At 36.5% G+C, this 26,158-nt stretch overlaps 2 protein-coding genes, 11 non-coding genes and 1 pseudogene across 13 annotated transcripts; 2 read left to right on the plus strand and 12 right to left on the minus strand.

The window, feature by feature from the left end:
- Positions 1 to 56: 56 nt before the first annotated feature.
- LOC128017695 (uncharacterized) lies at positions 57 to 1,763 on the plus strand. Its single transcript, XM_052603144.1, has 3 exons — positions 57 to 602; positions 693 to 901; positions 990 to 1,763. Exons 1-3 carry the CDS (start codon positions 57 to 59, stop codon positions 1,369 to 1,371), a joined length of 1,137 nt encoding a protein of 378 aa, XP_052459104.1. The 3' UTR covers positions 1,372 to 1,763.
- On the plus strand, positions 1,170 to 5,429 carry LOC128017688 (uncharacterized). The gene is made up of 7 exons (XM_052603135.1): positions 1,170 to 1,311; positions 2,050 to 2,132; positions 2,221 to 2,364; positions 2,478 to 2,642; positions 2,838 to 3,126; positions 3,230 to 4,136; positions 4,240 to 5,429. The coding sequence occupies exons 2-7, from the start codon at positions 2,082 to 2,084 to the stop codon at positions 4,769 to 4,771; spliced, it is 2,088 nt and encodes a 695-aa protein (XP_052459095.1). The 5' UTR covers positions 1,170 to 1,311; positions 2,050 to 2,081; the 3' UTR covers positions 4,772 to 5,429.
- A 572-nt stretch (positions 5,430 to 6,001) lies between these two features.
- LOC128017935 (uncharacterized) lies at positions 6,002 to 6,115 on the minus strand (annotated as a pseudogene).
- A 1,403-nt stretch (positions 6,116 to 7,518) lies between these two features.
- LOC128017969 (5S ribosomal RNA) lies at positions 7,519 to 7,637 on the minus strand. Its single transcript, XR_008184659.1, has one exon. It is a non-coding gene; the product is annotated as a 5S ribosomal RNA (ribosomal RNA).
- A 1,618-nt stretch (positions 7,638 to 9,255) lies between these two features.
- Positions 9,256 to 9,374, minus strand: LOC128017906 (5S ribosomal RNA). Its single transcript, XR_008184602.1, has one exon. It is a non-coding gene; the product is annotated as a 5S ribosomal RNA (ribosomal RNA).
- Positions 9,375 to 10,993: 1,619 nt separating this feature from the next.
- On the minus strand, positions 10,994 to 11,112 carry LOC128017970 (5S ribosomal RNA). The gene has a single exon (XR_008184660.1). It is a non-coding gene; the product is annotated as a 5S ribosomal RNA (ribosomal RNA).
- A 1,620-nt stretch (positions 11,113 to 12,732) lies between these two features.
- Positions 12,733 to 12,851, minus strand: LOC128017917 (5S ribosomal RNA). Its single transcript, XR_008184612.1, has one exon. It is a non-coding gene; the product is annotated as a 5S ribosomal RNA (ribosomal RNA).
- A 1,403-nt stretch (positions 12,852 to 14,254) lies between these two features.
- LOC128017971 (5S ribosomal RNA) lies at positions 14,255 to 14,373 on the minus strand. Its single transcript, XR_008184661.1, has one exon. It is a non-coding gene; the product is annotated as a 5S ribosomal RNA (ribosomal RNA).
- Positions 14,374 to 15,991: 1,618 nt separating this feature from the next.
- Positions 15,992 to 16,110, minus strand: LOC128017907 (5S ribosomal RNA). The gene has a single exon (XR_008184603.1). It is a non-coding gene; the product is annotated as a 5S ribosomal RNA (ribosomal RNA).
- Positions 16,111 to 17,729: 1,619 nt separating this feature from the next.
- Positions 17,730 to 17,848, minus strand: LOC128017972 (5S ribosomal RNA). Its single transcript, XR_008184662.1, has one exon. It is a non-coding gene; the product is annotated as a 5S ribosomal RNA (ribosomal RNA).
- Positions 17,849 to 19,468: 1,620 nt separating this feature from the next.
- On the minus strand, positions 19,469 to 19,587 carry LOC128017973 (5S ribosomal RNA). Its single transcript, XR_008184663.1, has one exon. It is a non-coding gene; the product is annotated as a 5S ribosomal RNA (ribosomal RNA).
- A 1,620-nt stretch (positions 19,588 to 21,207) lies between these two features.
- LOC128017974 (5S ribosomal RNA) lies at positions 21,208 to 21,326 on the minus strand. Its single transcript, XR_008184664.1, has one exon. It is a non-coding gene; the product is annotated as a 5S ribosomal RNA (ribosomal RNA).
- A 1,620-nt stretch (positions 21,327 to 22,946) lies between these two features.
- On the minus strand, positions 22,947 to 23,065 carry LOC128017975 (5S ribosomal RNA). The gene has a single exon (XR_008184665.1). It is a non-coding gene; the product is annotated as a 5S ribosomal RNA (ribosomal RNA).
- A 1,400-nt stretch (positions 23,066 to 24,465) lies between these two features.
- LOC128017977 (5S ribosomal RNA) lies at positions 24,466 to 24,584 on the minus strand. Its single transcript, XR_008184667.1, has one exon. It is a non-coding gene; the product is annotated as a 5S ribosomal RNA (ribosomal RNA).
- Between the last annotated feature and the right edge of the window lie 1,574 nt (positions 24,585 to 26,158).

The raw sequence follows: 26,158 nt of genomic DNA on the forward strand, positions 1-26,158 counted from the left end.
ACGCCAGGCAAGTGTACAGCTTAAACTTCCTTTACACCCTGCTGACCGAGAGGTTGATGTGCAAACACTGTCTCAAGCTGAGGGATGAGGCGAGCCAGGCGCACCCGAACGACGACGAGGAGGACGGTGCCCACCGTTCCCAGCAGCAGTACACCTGGCTGGCGTACAGTCCGAAAATTTTAATGAACCTCGCCCCGGCCGTCAGAAGCATGTTCCCTGCCATAATCTGCGGCAAGCGTGCTGTGGACAGGAGTGTGGTCAGCCTGATGAGCGACCGACTCAACGCTGTCTCGATGAGCAAGGTGCAGAGGCTGCTGCAGCAGGGCCACGATGAGTGGTACGTGGAGCGTCGGGACCTGTACCAGACTCTCCTGTACGATGCCCACACGTCGGCGGCTGGATCGTCTTCATCTCAGCAAGGCATCCTGTCGTTTGCCAGAGCAGCCGGCACTTACACCCCTCCCATCGCCCCGTCTCCCCTTCCGTCTGCTCCGGTCCTGAGGCGTGCACACCTGATTCTGGAGATGGAGAAGATGCCCGTGTACAGGGACCAAATCCTCAGTACGACTGGGGAAATCTTGTGCATCGACGGCACGAGGAAGGTATGTACAGCATAAAGTACTTGTGATCATATGGAACAGACTGACTGTTGATAAACACCATGCAATCAATGTTCTGCTTTGTTTTTATAGATTCTCAAGAAGATCTACGGCGACGGCCAGGGCACCATGCAGTACGTCACCAGCGTGCTGAATGAGTGGGGTCAGTTCTTGACCACAGTGGTGGTGGCATCCGAGTCCGAGGGCTGCTACGCACGCATGGCCAGAGGTCTGGTCGCCCGCTTTCGCCGTGCCAACGCTCCTGCTCCAAAGGTGGTGTACGCGGACAACAACTGCTGTCGGTGAGTTCAATAACAGTTGATAGAACCTATGATGAAATGGATAATCCAACATGTAACACACCTACACAAAATGTCATATCATTTTCAGTGACAGCGGTTCGTCGTTTTTGGAGAATCTGTTTGGTGACTGGGTGAAGAGGGGTACCGTCATCAGGCTGGACATCCGCCACTGGCTGCACCGCTGGGACGCTGTCGTGATCAAGCAGAGCCACGCCAAGTACGGGGCTTTCATGAGTGCCATGGCGGGTGCCGTGCTCGCCTACAACAAGGCAGACATGATGCTCCTGGTCCAGGCGGTCAGGAACGGTAACCCAGAGCTCTACGGCAGGTACTCTGATGAGGAGATGATGGCCTTCCTCAAGCCTAATCAGATCAGGTCATATGTAAGACGTATTACCCGTGGGGTTGTGGTAAGTGTGGCTTTCATATTCACATATGTGATGCGATCTGGGAAACCCACTACATGGTGATATTTTACAGGAACCTGGTTTCAAGCCCTTTCCAAATCAGTTTTTATTTCTTTCATTGTTTGTCTGTAGCAAAAGTTATGGTTATCTGAAGTTATCTGATCACTATGATTTTCAGAAATGGAATTTCTGGTTTAACGCAAAACAGGTTTAACGCAGTCACGTCCTGCTAGCGGGACGATTGGCACTGTGTTTATTGCCTATTTTTCATATCACATACTTTAGTAATCATCATAGATTAGGTATCATTCGAGAGCTTATGAACTCAAAATTCATCCTGTGAAAACCGTTTTGAAAATGGACGATTGAGAGGCGAGCAAGATCTTTTAAGCGAGCAGCTTCAGACGCCGTTGTTCTCTTGTGCTCTGCATCTCACGCGTTGGATCCATTTTTTTTATAAAAACTTGCGTGCCGTTGTAGTTTACACAGGACTGTCGGGAAATGCACATTGATATACCTTTATTCTGTTTATTTTGATAGGTGACAGTCTATCACGCTGCGCGTGTTCTTAAAGAGAAAGACAGTCTTTTCAGCTTGCTACTATAAATTGCTATTTTTCTGCATCAAACTAGTGAAACTTCTGCCAAGATACATTCAGAGATGATAGGCAAGATGTTATAGAATAATAACTTAATGAAAACCCAATTTTGTCAAAAAAACTGACATTCAATCTAATTTTAGACCTTACTGAAAACGTACCTGAGCAACATCTGATGGGTTTTCCCAGATATTGTCACATATGGATTCAACCGTACTGGACTAAGGTATTGGTCAGATCCAGCTTTGAAAATAAATGCATGTGTTCAATGTGATTAAACACTCGATGCTGAGAATATATCCTATGTGTTACAGGAAACTGCTTTGGTGATAGAGTCCATCCTTGCTGAGTTCCAGGGACCAGCCGGCCTTGACATCGATGGCATTCACCTGTTCAAGTCGCCAGAGGCAGTCGACGCTCACTGGGTAGTTGCGAGCAAGCACCTCAGTTGCATGCAGGTGGGTTAATGTCTTTGCGGTCATCGTGTGTCAAAACCATTCAAACTTGTATATGGCAACATTTCAAAAGGACACCAGAATAAATAAGGACCTTGCAATATGTTGTGTTACAGGATCCCCCTGGCATACCGCTGTATGTGTCTGTGAAGGTGGTGGTGATGAACGGCGTCCGACTGAACAAGCACAAGTGCCGGCGTGGCAGCAACTCTCTGGAGGGGTTGCACGCCCACCTGTTCAACGCCGTCCCTTCACAGCGATGTGGAATTATGCCATTCCAAGTGAGTGATTAAAACATAATATATATAAAGCTTCATTGCAGACACATGTTCATATAGCACATCATATAGTATAATTGATAGTATAGATAGTGATAAGTGTCAATGATAGTTTCAATGATACATTTTATTTCACAGCTCCAGTCATCACTTGCAAACATTGTACACAATAACAGTCAAAATGGAAATGTGTTTCAGGTATACTTGGTGTCCTTTGCCATGCAGTGGAACCACCGCATGGCATCGCTCCGTGTCGCTGGTGGTCATGGCCGGCAGACGTCGTGCTTGGACGCGCGGCAGATCCAGCGCGTCAACCAGCAGGCTGAGGTTCTCTTCGGCAAGGAGCACGTCCTGGAGCCCAACTTTGCTGCACCGATGCCGGTCCCTGAAGCGTACGAGCACCCCGACGAGGAGGAGCTCCTTGGTGTCGAGTACGCCATGTGCCAGTCCACCAGCTTCACTGCCAGGGACTACTACGTGCAGAAAGGTACAGTACTTGATCACACACTTAAACAATGATGACAAACCTGGTGAAAAAAAACAATTGTTGTGTAGACACGTTTGTGATTAGTACAATTACATATTTGCAGTTGAGGAAGAGCAGTCGCGTGAGGAGGAGGAGGAGGACGATGAGTCGGCTGAGCAGGAAGACGACGAGATGGCGGATGAGGGTCTCGGCATGTCTTCTGATACAGAGGAGGACCCGATAGACAGAGTCTGTGGCAAGCACGTCGTCCTCACACAGGCAGAACAGGTGGAAGAGGAGGACAGTCCTGCCCTGCAAGATGTGCTGATGAGACATCGACATCTGCATCTGCCAGGTATAGAGGAAGTGGAGGCACTGGCCTTGCTCCTCCTAGAACTGGCCGACAACAGCGACCACCACTTAGTGCCGGCTGACCTCAGGCAGAAGATCGCCGCCGCCGCCAGCTCTCTCCACGACCACGACAAGACCGCGGCCCGCTTCGTCAAGCAGTACGAGTCCAGGTGGGGTTACACCTTGTTCGGTCGGTGCCTTGGGGCGGACTCTCCCGAGACCAGAGCAGCCCAGAAGACCAAGTTTGGCTGCATGAGGTACGCTCAGGCGGCACAGGTGACCGAGGACAGTCGCTTGCTCTACCTCCTCCTCAAGATGCTGAAGAACCGAGCGCCGGCCAATCAGCTCACCTCCCCCAGCAAGGTCACGGCTTCTTTGAAGGGACAGTATAAGAGGATTGCAGACCGAGTTCAAGACGACCCCATCCTCAGCGGTCTCGCCATTCCACTGCCCAACTTGAACGCCAAGTCCATCTCGACCTTCGCTGCCAGGGAGGAGAAAAAGGCCAACTACGGGGCGACGGTACTGCCGAAGGTGACGCCTCACCTGAAAGTGCTGTCGGACGCACCGTTCCCGGAAGCTCCTGCGCTACCAACATCCCTCCCACCGCCAGACCGGCCTCAGGTCCAGTACCAGCACGTTCATCACGAGGCTGGAAAAAGGCGTGGTGAGAAGCGGAGGTAAGTTGTCATAAGCACTTTGTTTCACCTGTTGCCTGTGGAAAGCAAATAGCACACACATCATATCAATACTCATTACATGTGTATTTTATTTTACTTCCAGATTATTTGATGAAGAGCCAGAGCCTGTGCCTCCTGTGGACTGGCCCGTTCAGCCCACAGCGTTGTCCTCCTCCACTCGGCCAAGGCCTGCTGCGTCCACCCACCTCCAGCCAAGGCCTGCTGCGTCCACCCACCTCCAGCCAAGGCCTGCTGCGTCCACCTATGGACCACCCGCTGTGTCGGCAGCACCCATACTGCTGGTTCTCCCCGCACAGCCACTGGCTCCCTCTGTCCTGTTTCGTGGGCCATCGTGCAGCCAGAGCTTTGTACCTCCTGCACCAACAGTCAAGGCATTCATGCCGAACAAGTCCTCGCGGCCATGTGGGGCTTGCCACGTGCCTAATTGTGGTGGACAGCGGAAGAGGTACACACCTTCCAAGGACAAAGTGGCAGAAAGCACCCAGAAGATATTTTCCTTCTGTCCATCCACTAAGAAATCCACCACCTCTGGGTTTGACAATGTGGTGTACGACAGCTTTGAACACTTTAAAAGTGTGGTGGATGTTGAGTTGGAAAAGAGGAGAACTGTGTAAATAACTGTGTAAATAACTGTGTAAATAACGTACCTGTGTGATGCCACTTCTCCTGTGCCATCTGTAGGAGAGAGAAAGAGGCTTGTTTGTTTATTAGATTGTACTTGAAGCACTTTGTAACACAATCAAACAAACAAACAATTTATTTATATAGTTCAAAAGTTCAAAAAATGCACTTTCCAGTTTTACTTTAGAATGTTCTTGTTTGTTTTTTATTATTATTTATGTTGCTCTTAAAATGCACTTTGTAGTATCTTTTTTTTTTTTTAATACAAACATGTTCTGGCCTATGTTCAATATCAAGGCCAATCTAACCTCAATCATTTTAGCCTTAATCAGTTCTGATCTAACACAATCAGTTTTCATAACCCTTAAGTGATTGTTCATGTTCAGATAATCTGTGTCTTTGTCTGCTTCATGTTTAACAAAAATTTGCCAAAGAAAACACTTTATTTGTTGATTAGTGACCTGAGTCTTTGGATAATCCTGTTCTTTATGGGGCTTGGGCCTGTACAAATCAAAAGTTTGTGTTTTTAATTGTTTTTGATTATTATTAATGTTATTTATGTGTGTGTGTCCTTGTGATGTTTGTATATCTGTCAGCTTCCATGTTTAACAAAATGTTTGCAAATGGTAGTAAATGTTTGTCTCTCGTGTTCTCGCTCGTAGATCTGTACCTTGTTGTGGTGAGCGAGCTTTAAACCAAACAGATCTTGTTTACTTGTGTTTCCATGCATTGCCTTTTAAATGAAACACAATCTGGGTGAAAAATAAAAGTTGTAAAACTATTTCAAGTATTTTGGAGTCTCTGAATGCTTGTGTTTTTTTTTACACTATCCCATCCCTTTTGAAACCCATCAGAGCAACTAGAAGTCCTTGTTTCTTCTCCGTCACTACCAGAGGTGTGAACACACCCCACCGTGCGCTGGCTGTACCCCCTGGGTGGTCACAAAAATGAGTTCTGTGAACAGCTCTGATGTCTTTGATGATGTGTACACATATTTCTTAATTCAGCCCAAAAATGTAACAATTGCACACTTTTCCACTTGACTATATGAATCTCATCAGCTACATCAACTCAAACTATGAAAATTATAAAACAAATCAGGATTTCAATAAACTAGGCCTTGTACATGACAATTTCTGTAAATAACACTTTGACCACCAGGTGGCACCATTCATTTTGATCATTTTCGATCCATCCCAGGTTTGAGATATATGTACTTGGGGGGGTCATGAGCCATTCCCAGGCGGTCTCCCATCCAAGTACTAACCAGGCCCGACCCTGCTTAGCTTCCGAGATCGGACGAGATCGGGCGTGCTCAGGGTGGTATGGCCGTAAGCGAGTACAACAGTCAAGAGCGACCTATTTAAAGAAGACACACAGGCAGGCCAAAGAGAAACAGATCCTTTTCCACTCAAAGTTTTTTCCAAGTCTTTTAAAAGTCTTCTCTCTTTTTTAATATGAGCTAAATTAAGGGAAAGAAATAAGTAACAATAAAAAATATGCATTTTAATAAATAAATACATTCACAAAAGATAAATGTCGCGCGGTGACGCACTTTGTGTGGAAGTAATGGGGGCCTGTTTCTCAACTTTAACATCAGAAATGTCTTCTGGTTGAAATTGAATTAAATAAAAGTAAACAAATACTGCGCTTACTTTAAATTGAATGTAATTTGGGGGGAAATTGGTCATTTTAAAACAGAAATTTCAAACCTGGTTAAATTAAATTAAACCAAAATGTTTAAATTAATTAATAAAATTAATAGCAATAAATACAATCAATACTGCGTTGAGGCACTTTGAGTGGAAGTAAATGTCATCTGGTTAAAATGAAACCAAATCTATTGAAATGAAATAAAATTAAATAATATAAAATTAAATAAAATATTGTGGTGATGCACTTTGAGTGCAGGTAATTTGGGGATGAATTTAGTGATTTTAAAACAGAAATTTCAAACCTGGTTAAATTAAATTAAACCAAAATGTTTAAATTAATTAATAAAATTAATATCAATAAATACAATCAATATTGCGTTGAGGCACTTTGAGTGGAAGTAAAAGTCATCTTGTTAAAATAAAACCAAACCTATTAAAATAAAATAAAATAAAATATTGTGGTGATGCACTTTGAGTGCAGGTAATTTGGGGTGAATTTAGTGATTTTAAAACAGAAAGGGCATGCCTATATGTTCCTACAATGAAACAATATTTGCTGATGAGTTTAATGAATTTTTTTTTTTTTTTTGAGATGATAAAAAACTCTTGTCCTGTTCCAAGTAATGAAAAAGTACCAAAAAAGCTGAAATATGTCATTTGTTTAATTGCAAATAATTTGATCCCACACCAACATCAGTGAAAAAATGAACATGAGAATGTGTTTTTTGTTAATTTATTTGAAAATGAACTTTAAATCTAAGAGGGTGCATCTCCTGTGTAGTTTACCACTAAGGGGTTCGGATGACAATCAAATTTGGGAAGCTCCGTCTCAAACTGAAGAGAGGGGTGTCATTTCCAAAAGAGCACGCGGCGCTCAAGAGTTTGTAATAGAGACAGAGAAAAGGCCCGTCTATCGCCTCCTGCAGGAGAAAGGAAGAATGACGAGGCTGAGCTGTCCTTTGTGACACCGCAAGCAGAAAGATGGCACAGAGAAAGAGAAAACAGACAAAAAAGAAGCAGCTAATCCGTATAAAAGTGTAAAGGAACTAGAATGATAGCTGAGCCTTGGCTGAAAGAAAAGCAAAAGCTTACAGCACCTGGTATTCCCAGGCGGTCTCCCATCCAAGTACTAACCAGGCCCGACCCTGCTTAGCTTCCGAGATCGGACGAGATCGGGCGTGCTCAGGGTGGTATGGCCGTAAGCGAGTACAACAGTCAAGAGCGACCTATTTAAAGAAGACACACAGGCAGGCCAAAGAGAAACAGATCCTTTTCCACTCAAAGTTTTTTCCAAGTCTTTTAAAAGTCTTCTCTCTTTTTTAATATGAGCTAAATTAAGGGAAAGAAATAAGTAACAATAAAAAATATGCATTTTAATAAATAAATACATTCACAAAAGATAAATGTCGCGCGGTGACGCACTTTGTGTGGAAGTAATGGGGGCCTGTTTCTCAACTTTAACATCAGAAATGTCTTCTGGTTGAAATTAAATTAAATAAAAGTAAACAAACACTGCGCTTACTTTAAATTGAATGTAATTTGGGGGGAATTTGGTCATTTTAAAACAGAAATTTCAAACCTGGTTAAATTAAATTAAACCAAAATGTTTAAAATAATTAATATCAATAAATACAATCAATATTGCGTTGAGGCACTTTGAGTGGAAGTAAATGTCATCTGGTTAAAATAAAACCAAAACAATTAAAATAAAATTAAATAAAATATTGTGGTGATGCACTTTGAGTGCAGGTAATTTGGGGTGAATTTAGTGATTTTAAAACAGAAATTTCAAACCTGGTTAAATTAAATTAAACCAAAATGTTTAAATTAATTAATAAAATTAATAGCAATAAATACAATCAATACTGCGTTGAGGCACTTTGAGTGGAAGTAAATGTCATCTGGTTAAAATGAAACCAAATCTATTGAAATGAAATAAAATTAAATAATATAAAATTAAATAAAATATTGTGGTGATGCACTTTGAGTGCAGGTAATTTGGGGATGAATTTAGTGATTTTAAAACAGAAATTTCAAACCTGGTTAAATTAAATTAAACCAAATTGTTTAAATTAATTAATAAAATTAATATCAATAAATACAATCAATATTGCGTTGAGGCACTTTGAGTGGAAGTAAAAGTCATCTTGTTAAAATAAAACCAAACCTATTAAAATAAAATAAAATAAAATATTGTGGTGATGCACTTTGAGTGCAGGTAATTTGGGGTGAATTTAGTGATTTTAAAACAGAAAGGGCATGCCTATATTTTCCTACAATGAAACAATATTTGCTGATGAGTTTAATGAATTTTTTTTTTTTTTTTGAGATGATAAAAAACTCTTGTCCTGTTCCAAGTAATGAAAAAGTACCAAAAAAGCTGAAATATGTCATTTGTTTAATTGCAAATAATTTGATCCCACACCAACATCAGTGAAAAAATGAACATGAGAATGTGTTTTTTGTTAATTTATTTGAAAATGAACTTTAAATCTAAGAGGGTGCATCTCCTGTGTAGTTTACCACTAAGGGGTTCGGATGACAATCAAATTTGGGAAGCTCCGTCTCAAACTGAAGAGAGGGGTGTCATTTCCAAAAGAGCACGCGGCGCTCAAGAGTTTGTAATAGAGACAGAGAAAAGGCCCGTCTATCGCCTCCTGCAGGAGAAAGGAAGAATGACGAGGCTGAGCTGTCCTTTGTGACACCGCCAGCAGAAAGATGGCACAGAGAAAGAGAAAACAGACAAAAAAGAAGCAGCTAATCCGTATAAAAGTGTAAAGGAACTAGAATGATAGCTGAGCCTTGGCTGAAGGAAAAGCAAAAGCTTACAGCACCTGATATTCCCAGGCGGTCTCCCATCCAAGTACTAACCAGGCCCGACCCTGCTTAGCTTCCGAGATCGGACGAGATCGGGCGTGCTCAGGGTGGTATGGCCGTAAGCGAGTACAACAGTCAAGAGCGACCTATTTAAAGAAGACACACAGGCAGGCCAAAGAGAAACAGATCCTTTTCCACTCAAAGTTTTTTCCAAGTCTTTTAAAAGTCTTCTCTCTTTTTTAATATGAGCTAAATTAAGGGAAAGAAATAAGTAACAATAAAAAATATGCATTTTAATAAATAAATACATTCACAAAAGATAAATGTCGCGCGGTGACGCACTTTGTGTGGAAGTAATGGGGGCCTGTTTCTCAACTTTAACATCAGAAATGTCTTCTGGTTGAAATTGAATTAAATAAAAGTAAACAAATACTGCGCTTACTTTAAATTGAATGTAATTTGGGGGGAATTTGGTCATTTTAAAACAGAAATTTCAAACCTGGTTAAATTAAATTAAACCAAAATGTTTAAAATAATTAATATCAATAAATACAATCAATATTGCGTTGAGGCACTTTGAGTGGAAGTAAATGTCATCTGGTTAAAATAAAACCAAAACAATTAAAATAAAATTAAATAAAATATTGTGGTGATGCACTTTGAGTGCAGGTAATTTGGGGTGAATTTAGTGATTTTAAAACAGAAATTTCAAACCTGGTTAAATTAAATTAAACCAAAATGTTTAAATTAATTAATAAAATTAATAGCAATAAATACAATCAATACTGCGTTGAGGCACTTTGAGTGGAAGTAAATGTCATCTGGTTAAAATGAAACCAAATCTATTGAAATGAAATAAAATTAAATAATATAAAATTAAATAAAATATTGTGGTGATGCACTTTGAGTGCAGGTAATTTGGGGATGAATTTAGTGATTTTAAAACAGAAATTTCAAACCTGGTTAAATTAAATTAAACCAAAATGTTTAAATTAATTAATAAAATTATTATCAATAAATACAATCAATATTGCGTTGAGGCACTTTGAGTGGAAGTAAAAGTCATCTTGTTAAAATAAAACCAAACCTATTAAAATAAAATAAAATAAAATATTGTGGTGATGCACTTTGAGTGCAGGTAATTTGGGGTGAATTTAGTGATTTTAAAACAGAAAGGGCATGCCTATATTTTCCTACAATGAAACAATATTTGCTGATGAGTTTAATGAATTTTTTTTTTTTTTTTTGAGATGATAAAAAACTCTTGTCCTGTTCCAAGTAATGAAAAAGTACCAAAAAAGCTGAAATATGTCATTTGTTTAATTGCAAATAATTTGATCCCACACCAACATCAGTGAAAAAATGAACATGAGAATGTGTTTTTTGTTAATTTATTTGAAAATGAACTTTAAATCTAAGAGGGTGCATCTCCTGTGTAGTTTACCACTAAGGGGTTCGGATGACAATCAAATTTGGGAAGCTCAGTCTCAAACTGAAGAGAGGGGTGTCATTTCCAAAAGAGCACGCGGCGCTCAAGAGTTTGTAATAGAGACAGAGAAAAGGCCCGTCTATCGCCTCCTGCAGGAGAAAGGAAGAATGACGAGGCTGAGCTGTCCTTTGTGACACCGCAAGCAGAAAGATGGCACAGAGAAAGAGAAAACAGACAAAAAAGAAGCAGCTAATCCGTATAAAAGTGTAAAGGAACTAGAATGATAGCTGAGCCTTGGCTGAAGGAAAAGCAAAAGCTTACAGCACCTGGTATTCCCAGGCGGTCTCCCATCCAAGTACTAACCAGGCCCGACCCTGCTTAGCTTCCGAGATCGGACGAGATCGGGCGTGCTCAGGGTGGTATGGCCGTAAGCGAGTACAACAGTCAAGAGCGACCTATTTAAAGAAGACACACAGGCAGGCCAAAGAGAAACAGATCCTTTTCCACTCAAAGTTTTTTCCAAGTCTTTTAAAAGTCTTCTCTCTTTTTTAATATGAGCTAAATTAAGGGAAAGAAATAAGTAACAATAAAAAATATGCATTTTAATAAATAAATACATTCACAAAAGATAAATGTCGCGCGGTGACGCACTTTGTGTGGAAGTAATGGGGGCCTGTTTCTCAACTTTAACATCAGAAATGTCTTCTGGTTGAAATTGAATTAAATAAAAGTAAACAAATACTGCGCTTACTTTAAATTGAATGTAATTTGGGGGGAATTTGGTCATTTTAAAACAGAAATTTCAAACCTGGTTAAATTAAATTAAACCAAAATGTTTAAAATAATTAATATCAATAAATACAATCAATATTGCGTTGAGGCACTTTGAGTGGAAGTAAATGTCATCTGGTTAAAATAAAACCAAAACAATTAAAATAAAATTAAATAAAATATTGTGGTGATGCACTTTGAGTGCAGGTAATTTGGGGTGAATTTAGTGATTTTAAAACAGAAATTTCAAACCTGGTTAAATTAAATTAAACCAAAATGTTTAAATTAATTAATAAAATTAATAGCAATAAATACAATCAATACTGCGTTGAGGCACTTTGAGTGGAAGTAAATGTCATCTGGTTAAAATGAAACCAAATCTATTGAAATGAAATAAAATTAAATAATATAAAATTAAATAAAATATTGTGGTGATGCACTTTGAGTGCAGGTAATTTGGGGATGAATTTAGTGATTTTAAAACAGAAATTTCAAACCTGGTTAAATTAAATTAAACCAAAATGTTTAAATTAATTAATAAAATTAATATCAATAAATACAATCAATATTGCGTTGAGGCACTTTGAGTGGAAGTAAAAGTCATCTTGTTAAAATAAAACCAAACCTATTAAAATAAAATAAAATAAAATATTGTGGTGATGCACTTTGAGTGCAGGTAATTTGGGGTGAATTTAGTGATTTTAAAACAGAAAGGGCATGCCTATATTTTCCTACAATGAAACAATATTTGCTGATGAGTTTAATGAATTTTTTTTTTTTTTTTTTGAGATGATAAAAAACTCTTGTCCTGTTCCAAGTAATGAAAAAGTACCAAAAAAGCTGAAATATGTCATTTGTTTAATTGCAAATAATTTGATCCCACACCAACATCAGTGAAAAAATGAACATGAGAATGTGTTTTTTGTTAATTTATTTGAAAATGAACTTTAAATCTAAGAGGGTGCATCTCCTGTGTAGTTTACCACTAAGGGGTTCGGATGACAATCAAATTTGGGAAGCTCCGTCTCAAACTGAAGAGAGGGGTGTCATTTCCAAAAGAGCACGCGGCGCTCAAGAGTTTGTAATAGAGACAGAGAAAAGGCCCGTCTATCGCCTCCTGCAGGAGAAAGGAAGAATGACGAGGCTGAGCTGTCCTTTGTGACACCGCAAGCAGAAAGATGGCACAGAGAAAGAGAAAACAGACAAAAAAGAAGCAGCTAATCCGTATAAAAGTGTAAAGGAACTAGAATGATAGCTGAGCCTTGGCTGAAGGAAAAGCAAAAGCTTACAGCCCCTGGTATTCCCAGGCGGTCTCCCATCCAAGTACTAACCAGGCCCGACCCTGCTTAGCTTCCGAGATCGGACGAGATCGGGCGTGCTCAGGGTGGTATGGCCGTAAGCGAGTACAACAGTCAAGAGCGACCTATTTAAAGAAGACACACAGGCAGGCCAAAGAGAAACAGATCCTTTTCCACTCAAAGTTTTTTCCAAGTCTTTTAAAAGTCTTCTCTCTTTTTTAATATGAGCTAAATTAAGGGAAAGAAATAAGTAACAATAAAAAATATGCATTTTAATAAATAAATACATTCACAAAAGATAAATGTCGCGCGGTGACGCACTTTGTGTGGAAGTAATGGGGGCCTGTTTCTCAACTTTAACATCAGAAATGTCTTCTGGTTGAAATTGAATTAAATAAAAGTAAACAAATACTGCGCTTACTTTAAATTGAATGTAATTTGGGGGGAAATTGGTCATTTTAAAACAGAAATTTCAAACCTGGTTAAATTAAATTAAACCAAAATGTTTAAATTAATTAATAAAATTAATAGCAATAAATACAATCAATACTGCGTTGAGGCACTTTGAGTGGAAGTAAATGTCATCTGGTTAAAATGAAACCAAATCTATTGAAATGAAATAAAATTAAATAATATAAAATTAAATAAAATATTGTGGTGATGCACTTTGAGTGCAGGTAATTTGGGGATGAATTTAGTGATTTTAAAACAGAAATTTCAAACCTGGTTAAATTAAATTAAACCAAAATGTTTAAATTAATTAATAAAATTAATATCAATAAATACAATCAATATTGCGTTGAGGCACTTTGAGTGGAAGTAAAAGTCATCTTGTTAAAATAAAACCAAACCTATTAAAATAAAATAAAATAAAATATTGTGGTGATGCACTTTGAGTGCAGGTAATTTGGGGTGAATTTAGTGATTTTAAAACAGAAAGGGCATGCCTATATGTTCCTACAATGAAACAATATTTGCTGATGAGTTTAATGAATTTTTTTTTTTTTTTTGAGATGATAAAAAACTCTTGTCCTGTTCCAAGTAATGAAAAAGTACCAAAAAAGCTGAAATATGTCATTTGTTTAATTGCAAATAATTTGATCCCACACCAACATCAGTGAAAAAATGAACATGAGAATGTGTTTTTTGTTAATTTATTTGAAAATGAACTTTAAATCTAAGAGGGTGCATCTCCTGTGTAGTTTACCACTAAGGGGTTCGGATGACAATCAAATTTGGGAAGCTCCGTCTCAAACTGAAGAGAGGGGTGTCATTTCCAAAAGAGCACGCGGCGCTCAAGAGTTTGTAATAGAGACAGAGAAAAGGCCCGTCTATCGCCTCCTGCAGGAGAAAGGAAGAATGACGAGGCTGAGCTGTCCTTTGTGACACCGCAAGCAGAAAGATGGCACAGAGAAAGAGAAAACAGACAAAAAAGAAGCAGCTAATCCGTATAAAAGTGTAAAGGAACTAGAATGATAGCTGAGCCTTGGCTGAAAGAAAAGCAAAAGCTTACAGCACCTGGTATTCCCAGGCGGTCTCCCATCCAAGTACTAACCAGGCCCGACCCTGCTTAGCTTCCGAGATCGGACGAGATCGGGCGTGCTCAGGGTGGTATGGCCGTAAGCGAGTACAACAGTCAAGAGCGACCTATTTAAAGAAGACACACAGGCAGGCCAAAGAGAAACAGATCCTTTTCCACTCAAAGTTTTTTCCAAGTCTTTTAAAAGTCTTCTCTCTTTTTTAATATGAGCTAAATTAAGGGAAAGAAATAAGTAACAATAAAAAATATGCATTTTAATAAATAAATACATTCACAAAAGATAAATGTCGCGCGGTGACGCACTTTGTGTGGAAGTAATGGGGGCCTGTTTCTCAACTTTAACATCAGAAATGTCTTCTGGTTGAAATTAAATTAAATAAAAGTAAACAAACACTGCGCTTACTTTAAATTGAATGTAATTTGGGGGGAATTTGGTCATTTTAAAACAGAAATTTCAAACCTGGTTAAATTAAATTAAACCAAAATGTTTAAAATAATTAATATCAATAAATACAATCAATATTGCGTTGAGGCACTTTGAGTGGAAGTAAATGTCATCTGGTTAAAATAAAACCAAAACAATTAAAATAAAATTAAATAAAATATTGTGGTGATGCACTTTGAGTGCAGGTAATTTGGGGTGAATTTAGTGATTTTAAAACAGAAATTTCAAACCTGGTTAAATTAAATTAAACCAAAATGTTTAAATTAATTAATAAAATTAATAGCAATAAATACAATCAATACTGCGTTGAGGCACTTTGAGTGGAAGTAAATGTCATCTGGTTAAAATGAAACCAAATCTATTGAAATGAAATAAAATTAAATAATATAAAATTAAATAAAATATTGTGGTGATGCACTTTGAGTGCAGGTAATTTGGGGATGAATTTAGTGATTTTAAAACAGAAATTTCAAACCTGGTTAAATTAAATTAAACCAAATTGTTTAAATTAATTAATAAAATTAATATCAATAAATACAATCAATATTGCGTTGAGGCACTTTGAGTGGAAGTAAAAGTCATCTTGTTAAAATAAAACCAAACCTATTAAAATAAAATAAAATAAAATATTGTGGTGATGCACTTTGAGTGCAGGTAATTTGGGGTGAATTTAGTGATTTTAAAACAGAAAGGGCATGCCTATATTTTCCTACAATGAAACAATATTTGCTGATGAGTTTAATGAATTTTTTTTTTTTTTTTGAGATGATAAAAAACTCTTGTCCTGTTCCAAGTAATGAAAAAGTACCAAAAAAGCTGAAATATGTCATTTGTTTAATTGCAAATAATTTGATCCCACACCAACATCAGTGAAAAAATGAACATGAGAATGTGTTTTTTGTTAATTTATTTGAAAATGAACTTTAAATCTAAGAGGGTGCATCTCCTGTGTAGTTTACCACTAAGGGGTTCGGATGACAATCAAATTTGGGAAGCTCCGTCTCAAACTGAAGAGAGGGGTGTCATTTCCAAAAGAGCACGCGGCGCTCAAGAGTTTGTAATAGAGACAGAGAAAAGGCCCGTCTATCGCCTCCTGCAGGAGAAAGGAAGAATGACGAGGCTGAGCTGTCCTTTGTGACACCGCCAGCAGAAAGATGGCACAGAGAAAGAGAAAACAGACAAAAAAGAAGCAGCTAATCCGTATAAAAGTGTAAAGGAACTAGAATGATAGCTGAGCCTTGGCTGAAGGAAAAGCAAAAGCTTACAGCACCTGATATTCCCAGGCGGTCTCCCATCCAAGTACTAACCAGGCCCGACCCTGCTTAGCTTCCGAGATCGGACGAGATCGGGCGTGCTCAGGGTGGTATGGCCGTAAGCGAGTACAACAGTCAAGAGCGACCTATTTAAAGAAGACACACAGGCAGGCCAAAGAGAAACAGATCCTTTTCCACTCAAAGTTTTTTCCAAGTCTTTTAAAAGTCTTCTCTCTTTTTTAATATGAGCTAAATTAAGGGAAAGAAATAAGTAACAATAAAAAATATGCATTTTAATAAATAAATACATTCACAAAAGATAAATGTCGCGCGGTGACGCACTTTGTGTGGAAGTAATGGGGGCCTGTTTCTCAACTTTAACATCAGAAATGTCTTCTGGTTGAAATTGAATTAAATAAAAGTAAACAAATACTGCGCTTACTTTAAATTGAATGTAATTTGGGGGGAATTTGGTCATTTTAAAACAGAAATTTCAAACCTGGTTAAATTAAATTAAACCAAAATGTTTAAAATAATTAATATCAATAAATACAATCAATATTGCGTTGAGGCACTTTGAGTGGAAGTAAATGTCATCTGGTTAAAATAAAACCAAAACAATTAAAATAAAATTAAATAAAATATTGTGGTGATGCACTTTGAGTGCAGGTAATTTGGGGTGAATTTAGTGATTTTAAAACAGAAATTTCAAACCTGGTTAAATTAAATTAAACCAAAATGTTTAAATTAATTAATAAAATTAATAGCAATAAATACAATCAATACTGCGTTGAGGCACTTTGAGTGGAAGTAAATGTCATCTGGTTAAAATGAAACCAAATCTATTGAAATGAAATAAAATTAAATAATATAAAATTAAATAAAATATTGTGGTGATGCACTTTGAGTGCAGGTAATTTGGGGATGAATTTAGTGATTTTAAAACAGAAATTTCAAACCTGGTTAAATTAAATTAAACCAAAATGTTTAAATTAATTAATAAAATTATTATCAATAAATACAATCAATATTGCGTTGAGGCACTTTGAGTGGAAGTAAAAGTCATCTTGTTAAAATAAAACCAAACCTATTAAAATAAAATAAAATAAAATATTGTGGTGATGCACTTTGAGTGCAGGTAATTTGGGGTGAATTTAGTGATTTTAAAACAGAAAGGGCATGCCTATATTTTCCTACAATGAAACAATATTTGCTGATGAGTTTAATGAATTTTTTTTTTTTTTTTTGAGATGATAAAAAACTCTTGTCCTGTTCCAAGTAATGAAAAAGTACCAAAAAAGCTGAAATATGTCATTTGTTTAATTGCAAATAATTTGATCCCACACCAACATCAGTGAAAAAATGAACATGAGAATGTGTTTTTTGTTAATTTATTTGAAAATGAACTTTAAATCTAAGAGGGTGCATCTCCTGTGTAGTTTACCACTAAGGGGTTCGGATGACAATCAAATTTGGGAAGCTCAGTCTCAAACTGAAGAGAGGGGTGTCATTTCCAAAAGAGCACGCGGCGCTCAAGAGTTTGTAATAGAGACAGAGAAAAGGCCCGTCTATCGCCTCCTGCAGGAGAAAGGAAGAATGACGAGGCTGAGCTGTCCTTTGTGACACCGCAAGCAGAAAGATGGCACAGAGAAAGAGAAAACAGACAAAAAAGAAGCAGCTAATCCGTATAAAAGTGTAAAGGAACTAGAATGATAGCTGAGCCTTGGCTGAAGGAAAAGCAAAAGCTTACAGCACCTGGTATTCCCAGGCGGTCTCCCATCCAAGTACTAACCAGGCCCGACCCTGCTTAGCTTCCGAGATCGGACGAGATCGGGCGTGCTCAGGGTGGTATGGCCGTAAGCGAGTACAACAGTCAAGAGCGACCTATTTAAAGAAGACACACAGGCAGGCCAAAGAGAAACAGATCCTTTTCCACTCAAAGTTTTTTCCAAGTCTTTTAAAAGTCTTCTCTCTTTTTTAATATGAGCTAAATTAAGGGAAAGAAATAAGTAACAATAAAAAATATGCATTTTAATAAATAAATACATTCACAAAAGATAAATGTCGCGCGGTGACGCACTTTGTGTGGAAGTAATGGGGGCCTGTTTCTCAACTTTAACATCAGAAATGTCTTCTGGTTGAAATTGAATTAAATAAAAGTAAACAAATACTGCGCTTACTTTAAATTGAATGTAATTTGGGGGGAATTTGGTCATTTTAAAACAGAAATTTCAAACCTGGTTAAATTAAATTAAACCAAAATGTTTAAAATAATTAATATCAATAAATACAATCAATATTGCGTTGAGGCACTTTGAGTGGAAGTAAATGTCATCTGGTTAAAATAAAACCAAAACAATTAAAATAAAATTAAATAAAATATTGTGGTGATGCACTTTGAGTGCAGGTAATTTGGGGTGAATTTAGTGATTTTAAAACAGAAATTTCAAACCTGGTTAAATTAAATTAAACCAAAATGTTTAAATTAATTAATAAAATTAATAGCAATAAATACAATCAATACTGCGTTGAGGCACTTTGAGTGGAAGTAAATGTCATCTGGTTAAAATGAAACCAAATCTATTGAAATGAAATAAAATTAAATAATATAAAATTAAATAAAATATTGTGGTGATGCACTTTGAGTGCAGGTAATTTGGGGATGAATTTAGTGATTTTAAAACAGAAATTTCAAACCTGGTTAAATTAAATTAAACCAAAATGTTTAAATTAATTAATAAAATTAATATCAATAAATACAATCAATATTGCGTTGAGGCACTTTGAGTGGAAGTAAAAGTCATCTTGTTAAAATAAAACCAAACCTATTAAAATAAAATAAAATAAAATATTGTGGTGATGCACTTTGAGTGCAGGTAATTTGGGGTGAATTTAGTGATTTTAAAACAGAAAGGGCATGCCTATATTTTCCTACAATGAAACAATATTTGCTGATGAGTTTAATGAATTTTTTTTTTTTTTTTTTGAGATGATAAAAAACTCTTGTCCTGTTCCAAGTAATGAAAAAGTACCAAAAAAGCTGAAATATGTCATTTGTTTAATTGCAAATAATTTGATCCCACACCAACATCAGTGAAAAAATGAACATGAGAATGTGTTTTTTGTTAATTTATTTGAAAATGAACTTTAAATCTAAGAGGGTGCATCTCCTGTGTAGTTTACCACTAAGGGGTTCGGATGACAATCAAATTTGGGAAGCTCCGTCTCAAACTGAAGAGAGGGGTGTCATTTCCAAAAGAGCACGCGGCGCTCAAGAGTTTGTAATAGAGACAGAGAAAAGGCCCGTCTATCGCCTCCTGCAGGAGAAAGGAAGAATGACGAGGCTGAGCTGTCCTTTGTGACACCGCAAGCAGAAAGATGGCACAGAGAAAGAGAAAACAGACAAAAAAGAAGCAGCTAATCCGTATAAAAGTGTAAAGGAACTAGAATGATAGCTGAGCCTTGGCTGAAGGAAAAGCAAAAGCTTACAGCACCTGGTATTCCCAGGCGGTCTCCCATCCAAGTACTAACCAGGCCCGACCCTGCTTAGCTTCCGAGATCGGACGAGATCGGGCGTGCTCAGGGTGGTATGGCCGTAAGCGAGTACAACAGTCAAGAGCGACCTATTTAAAGAAGACACACAGGCAGGCCAAAGAGAAACAGATCCTTTTCCACTCAAAGTTTTTTCCAAGTCTTTTAAAAGTCTTCTCTCTTTTTTAATATGAGCTAAATTAAGGGAAAGAAATAAGTAACAATAAAAAATATGCATTTTAATAAATAAATACATTCACAAAAGATAAATGTCGCGCGGTGACGCACTTTGTGTGGAAGTAATGGGGGCCTGTTTCTCAACTTTAACATCAGAAATGTCTTCTGGTTGAAATTGAATTAAATAAAAGTAAACAAATACTGCGCTTACTTTAAATTGAATGTAATTTGGGGGGAAATTGGTCATTTTAAAACAGAAATTTCAAACCTGGTTAAATTAAATTAAACCAAAATGTTTAAAATAATTAATATCAATAAATACAATCAATATTGCGTTGAGGCACTTTGAGTGGAAGTAAATGTCATCTGGTTAAAATAAAACCAAAACAATTAAAATAAAATTAAATAAAATATTGTGGTGATGCACTTTGAGTGCAGGTAATTTGGGGTGAATTTAGTGATTTTAAAACAGAAATTTCAAACCTGGTTAAATTAAATTAAACCAAAATGTTTAAATTAATTAATAAAATTAATAGCAATAAATACAATCAATACTGCGTTGAGGCACTTTGAGTGGAAGTAAATGTCATCTGGTTAAAATGAAACCAAATCTATTGAAATGAAATAAAATTAAATAATATAAAATTAAATAAAATATTGTGGTGATGCACTTTGAGTGCAGGTAATTTGGGGATGAATTTAGTGATTTTAAAACAGAAATTTCAAACCTGGTTAAATTAAATTAAACCAAAATGTTTAAATTAATTAATAAAATTAATATCAATAAATACAATCAATATTGCGTTGAGGCACTTTGAGTGGAAGTAAAAGTCATCTTGTTAAAATAAAACCAAACCTATTAAAATAAAATAAAATAAAATATTGTGGTGATGCACTTTGAGTGCAGGTAATTTGGGGTGAATTTAGTGATTTTAAAACAGAAAGGGCATGCCTATATTTTCCTACAATGAAACAATATTTGCTGATGAGTTTAATGAATTTTTTTTTTTTTTTTTTGAGATGATAAAAAACTCTTGTCCTGTTCCAAGTAATGAAAAAGTACCAAAAAAGCTGAAATATGTCATTTGTTTAATTGCAAATAATTTGATCCCACACCAACATCAGTGAAAAAATGAACATGAGAATGTGTTTTTTGTTAATTTATTTGAAAATGAACTTTAAATCTAAGAGGGTGCATCTCCTGTGTAGTTTACCACTAAGGGGTTCGGATGACAATCAAATTTGGGAAGCTCCGTCTCAAACTGAAGAGAGGGGTGTCATTTCCAAAAGAGCACGCGGCGCTCAAGAGTTTGTAATAGAGACAGAGAAAAGGCCCGTCTATCGCCTCCTGCAGGAGAAAGGAAGAATGACGAGGCTGAGCTGTCCTTTGTGACACCGCAAGCAGAAAGATGGCACAGAGAAAGAGAAAACAGACAAAAAAGAAGCAGCTAATCCGTATAAAAGTGTAAAGGAACTAGAATGATAGCTGAGCCTTGGCTGAAGGAAAAGCAAAAGCTTACAGCACCTGGTATTCCCAGGCGGTCTCCCATCCAAGTACTAACCAGGCCCGACCCTGCTTAGCTTCCGAGATCGGACGAGATCGGGCGTGCTCAGGGTGGTATGGCCGTAAGCGAGTACAACAGTCAAGAGCGACCTATTTAAAGAAGACACACAGGCAGGCCAAAGAGAAACAGATCCTTTTCCACTCAAAGTTTTTTCCAAGTCTTTTAAAAGTCTTCTCTCTTTTTTAATATGAGCTAAATTAAGGGAAAGAAATAAGTAACAATAAAAAATATGCATTTTAATAAATAAATACATTCACAAAAGATAAATGTCGCGCGGTGACGCACTTTGTGTGGAAGTAATGGGGGCCTGTTTCTCAACTTTAACATCAGAAATGTCTTCTGGTTGAAATTGAATTAAATAAAAGTAAACAAATACTGCGCTTACTTTAAATTGAATGTAATTTGGGGGGAAATTGGTCATTTTAAAACAGAAATTTCAAACCTGGTTAAATTAAATTAAACCAAAATGTTTAAAATAATTAATATCAATAAATACAATCAATATTGCGTTGAGGCACTTTGAGTGGAAGTAAATGTCATCTGGTTAAAATAAAACCAAAACAATTAAAATAAAATTAAATAAAATATTGTGGTGATGCACTTTGAGTGCAGGTAATTTGGGGTGAATTTAGTGATTTTAAAACAGAAATTTCAAACCTGGTTAAATTAAATTAAACCAAAATGTTTAAATTAATTAATAAAATTAATAGCAATAAATACAATCAATACTGCGTTGAGGCACTTTGAGTGGAAGTAAATGTCATCTGGTTAAAATGAAACCAAATCTATTGAAATGAAATAAAATTAAATAATATAAAATTAAATAAAATATTGTGGTGATGCACTTTGAGTGCAGGTAATTTGGGGATGAATTTAGTGATTTTAAAACAGAAATTTCAAACCTGGTTAAATTAAATTAAACCAAAATGTTTAAATTAATTAATAAAATTAATATCAATAAATACAATCAATATTGCGTTGAGGCACTTTGAGTGGAAGTAAAAGTCATCTTGTTAAAATAAAACCAAACCTATTAAAATAAAATAAAATAAAATATTGTGGTGATGCACTTTGAGTGCAGGTAATTTGGGGTGAATTTAGTGATTTTAAAACAGAAAGGGCATGCCTATATTTTCCTACAATGAAACAATATTTGCTGATGAGTTTAATGAATTTTTTTTTTTTTTTTTTGAGATGATAAAAAACTCTTGTCCTGTTCCAAGTAATGAAAAAGTACCAAAAAAGCTGAAATATGTCATTTGTTTAATTGCAAATAATTTGATCCCACACCAACATCAGTGAAAAAATGAACATGAGAATGTGTTTTTTGTTAATTTATTTGAAAATGAACTTTAAATCTAAGAGGGTGCATCTCCTGTGTAGTTTACCACTAAGGGGTTCGGATGACAATCAAATTTGGGAAGCTCCGTCTCAAACTGAAGAGAGGGGTGTCATTTCCAAAAGAGCACGCGGCGCTCAAGAGTTTGTAATAGAGACAGAGAAAAGGCCCGTCTATCGCCTCCTGCAGGAGAAAGGAAGAATGACGAGGCTGAGCTGTCCTTTGTGACACCGCAAGCAGAAAGATGGCACAGAGAAAGAGAAAACAGACAAAAAAGAAGCAGCTAATCCGTATAAAAGTGTAAAGGAACTAGAATGATAGCTGAGCCTTGGCTGAAGGAAAAGCAAAAGCTTACAGCACCTGGTATTCCCAGGCGGTCTCCCATCCAAGTACTAACCAGGCCCGACCCTGCTTAGCTTCCGAGATCGGACGAGATCGGGCGTGCTCAGGGTGGTATGGCCGTAAGCGAGTACAACAGTCAAGAGCGACCTATTTAAAGAAGACACACAGGCAGGCCAAAGAGAAACAGATCCTTTTCCACTCAAAGTTTTTTCCAAGTCTTTTAAAAGTCTTCTCTCTTTTTTAATATGAGCTAAATTAAGGGAAAGAAATAAGTAACAATAAAAAATATGCATTTTAATAAATAAATACATTCACAAAAGATAAATGTCGCGCGGTGACGCACTTTGTGTGGAAGTAATGGGGGCCTGTTTCTCAACTTTAACATCAGAAATGTCTTCTGGTTGAAATTGAATTAAATAAAAGTAAACAAATACTGCGCTTACTTTAAATTGAATGTAATTTGGGGGGAAATTGGTCATTTTAAAACAGAAATTTCAAACCTGGTTAAATTAAATTAAACCAAAATGTTTAAATTAATTAATAAAATTAATAGCAATAAATACAATCAATACTGCGTTGAGGCACTTTGAGTGGAAGTAAATGTCATCTGGTTAAAATGAAACCAAATCTATTGAAATAAAATAAAATTAAATAATATAAAATAAAATAAAATATTGTGGTGATGCACTTTGAGTGCAGGTAATTTGGGGTGAATTTAGTGATTTTAAAACAGGAATTTCAAACCTGGTTAAATTAAATTAAACCAAAATGTTTAAATTAATTAATAAAATTAATATCAATAAATACAATCAATATTACGTTGAGGCACTTTGAGTGGAAGTAAATGTCATCTGGTTAAAATAAAACCAAACCTATTAAAATAAAATAAAATAAAATATTGTGGTGATGCACTTTGAGTGCAGGTAATTTGGGGTGAATTTAGTGATTTTAAAACAGAAAGGGCATGCCTATATGTTCCTACAATGAAACAATATTTGCTGATGAGTTTGATTTTTTTTTTTTTTTTTTGAGATGATAAAAAACTCTTGTCCTGTTCCAAGTAATGAAAAAGTACCAAAAAAGCTGAAATATGTCATTTGTTTAATTGCAAATAATTTGATCCCACACCAACATCAGTGAAAAAATGAACATGAGAATGTGTTTTTTGTTAATTTATTTGAAAATGAACTTTAAATCTAAGAGGGTGCATCTCCTGTGTAGTTTACCACTAAGGGGTTCGGATGACAATCAAATTTGGGAAGCTCCGTCTCAAACTGAAGAGAGGGGTGTCATTTCCAAAAGAGCACGCGGCGCTCAAGAGTTTGTAATAGAGACAGAGAAAAGGCCCGTCTATCGCCTCCTGCAGGAGAAAGGAAGAATGACGAGGCTGAGCTGTCCTTTGTGACACCGCAAGCAGAAAGATGGCACAGAGAAAGAGAAAACAGACAAAAAAGAAGCAGCTAATCCGTATAAAAGTGTAAAGGAACTAGAATGATAGCTGAGCCTTGGCTGAAAGAAAAGCAAAAGCTTACAGCACCTGGTATTCCCAGGCGGTCTCCCATCCAAGTACTAACCAGGCCCGACCCTGCTTAGCTTCCGAGATCGGACGAGATCGGGCGTGCTCAGGGTGGTATGGCCGTAAGCGAGTACAACAGTCAAGAGCGACCTATTTAAAGAAGACACACAGGCAGGCCAAAGAGAAACAGATCCTTTTCCACTCAAAGTTTTTTCCAAGTCTTTTAAAAGTCTTCTCTCTTTTTTAATATGAGCTAAATTAAGGGAAAGAAATAAGTAACAATAAAAAATATGCATTTTAATAAATAAATACATTCACAAAAGATAAATGTCGCGCGGTGACGCACTTTGTGTGGAAGTAATGGGGGCCTGTTTCTCAACTTTAACATCAGAAATGTCTTCTGGTTGAAATTGAATTAAATAAAAGTAAACAAACACTGCGCTTACTTTAAATTGAATGTAATTTGGGGGGAATTTGGTCATTTTAAAACAGAAATTTCAAACCTGGTTAAATTAAATTAAACCAAAATGTTTAAAATAATTAATATCAATAAATACAATCAATATTGCGTTGAGGCACTTTGAGTGGAAGTAAATGTCATCTGGTTAAAATAAAACCAAAACAATTAAAATAAAATTAAATAAAATATTGTGGTGATGCACTTTGAGTGCAGGTAATTTGGGGTGAATTTAGTGATTTTAAAACAGAAATTTCAAACCTGGTTAAATTAAATTAAACCAAAATGTTTAAATTAATTAATAAAATTAATAGCAATAAATACAATCAATACTGCGTTGAGGCACTTTGAGTGGAAGTAAATGTCATCTGGTTAAAATGAAACCAAATCTATTGAAATGAAATAAAATTAAATAATATAAAATTAAATAAAATATTGTGGTGATGCACTTTGAGTGCAGGTAATTTGGGGATGAATTTAGTGATTTTAAAACAGAAATTTCAAACCTGGTTAAATTAAATTAAACCAAAATGTTTAAATTAATTAATAAAATTAATATCAATAAATACAATCAATATTGCGTTGAGGCACTTTGAGTGGAAGTAAAAGTCATCTTGTTAAAATAAAACCAAACCTATTAAAATAAAATAAAATAAAATATTGTGGTGATGCACTTTGAGTGCAGGTAATTTGGGGTGAATTTAGTGATTTTAAAACAGAAAGGGCATGCCTATATTTTCCTACAATGAAACAATATTTGCTGATGAGTTTAATGAATTTTTTTTTTTTTTTTTTGAGATGATAAAAAACTCTTGTCCTGTTCCAAGTAATGAAAAAGTACCAAAAAAGCTGAAATATGTCATTTGTTTAATTGCAAATAATTTGATCCCACACCAACATCAGTGAAAAAATGAACATGAGAATGTGTTTTTTGTTAATTTATTTGAAAATGAACTTTAAATCTAAGAGGGTGCATCTCCTGTGTAGTTTACCACTAAGGGGTTCGGATGACAATCAAATTTGGGAAGCTCCGTCTCAAACTGAAGAGAGGGGTGTCATTTCCAAAAGAGCACGCGGCGCTCAAGAGTTTGTAATAGAGACAGAGAAAAGGCCCGTCTATCGCCTCCTGCAGGAGAAAGGAAGAATGACGAGGCTGAGCTGTCCTTTGTGACACAGCAAGCAGAAAGATGGCACAGAGAAAGAGAAAACAGACAAAAAAGAAGCAGCTAATCCGTATAAAAGTGT

The sequence above is a fragment of the Carassius gibelio genome, chromosome A7, assembly GCF_023724105.1.
Source record: "Carassius gibelio isolate Cgi1373 ecotype wild population from Czech Republic chromosome A7, carGib1.2-hapl.c, whole genome shotgun sequence".
Taxonomy (NCBI): Eukaryota; Metazoa; Chordata; class Actinopteri; order Cypriniformes; family Cyprinidae; genus Carassius; species Carassius gibelio.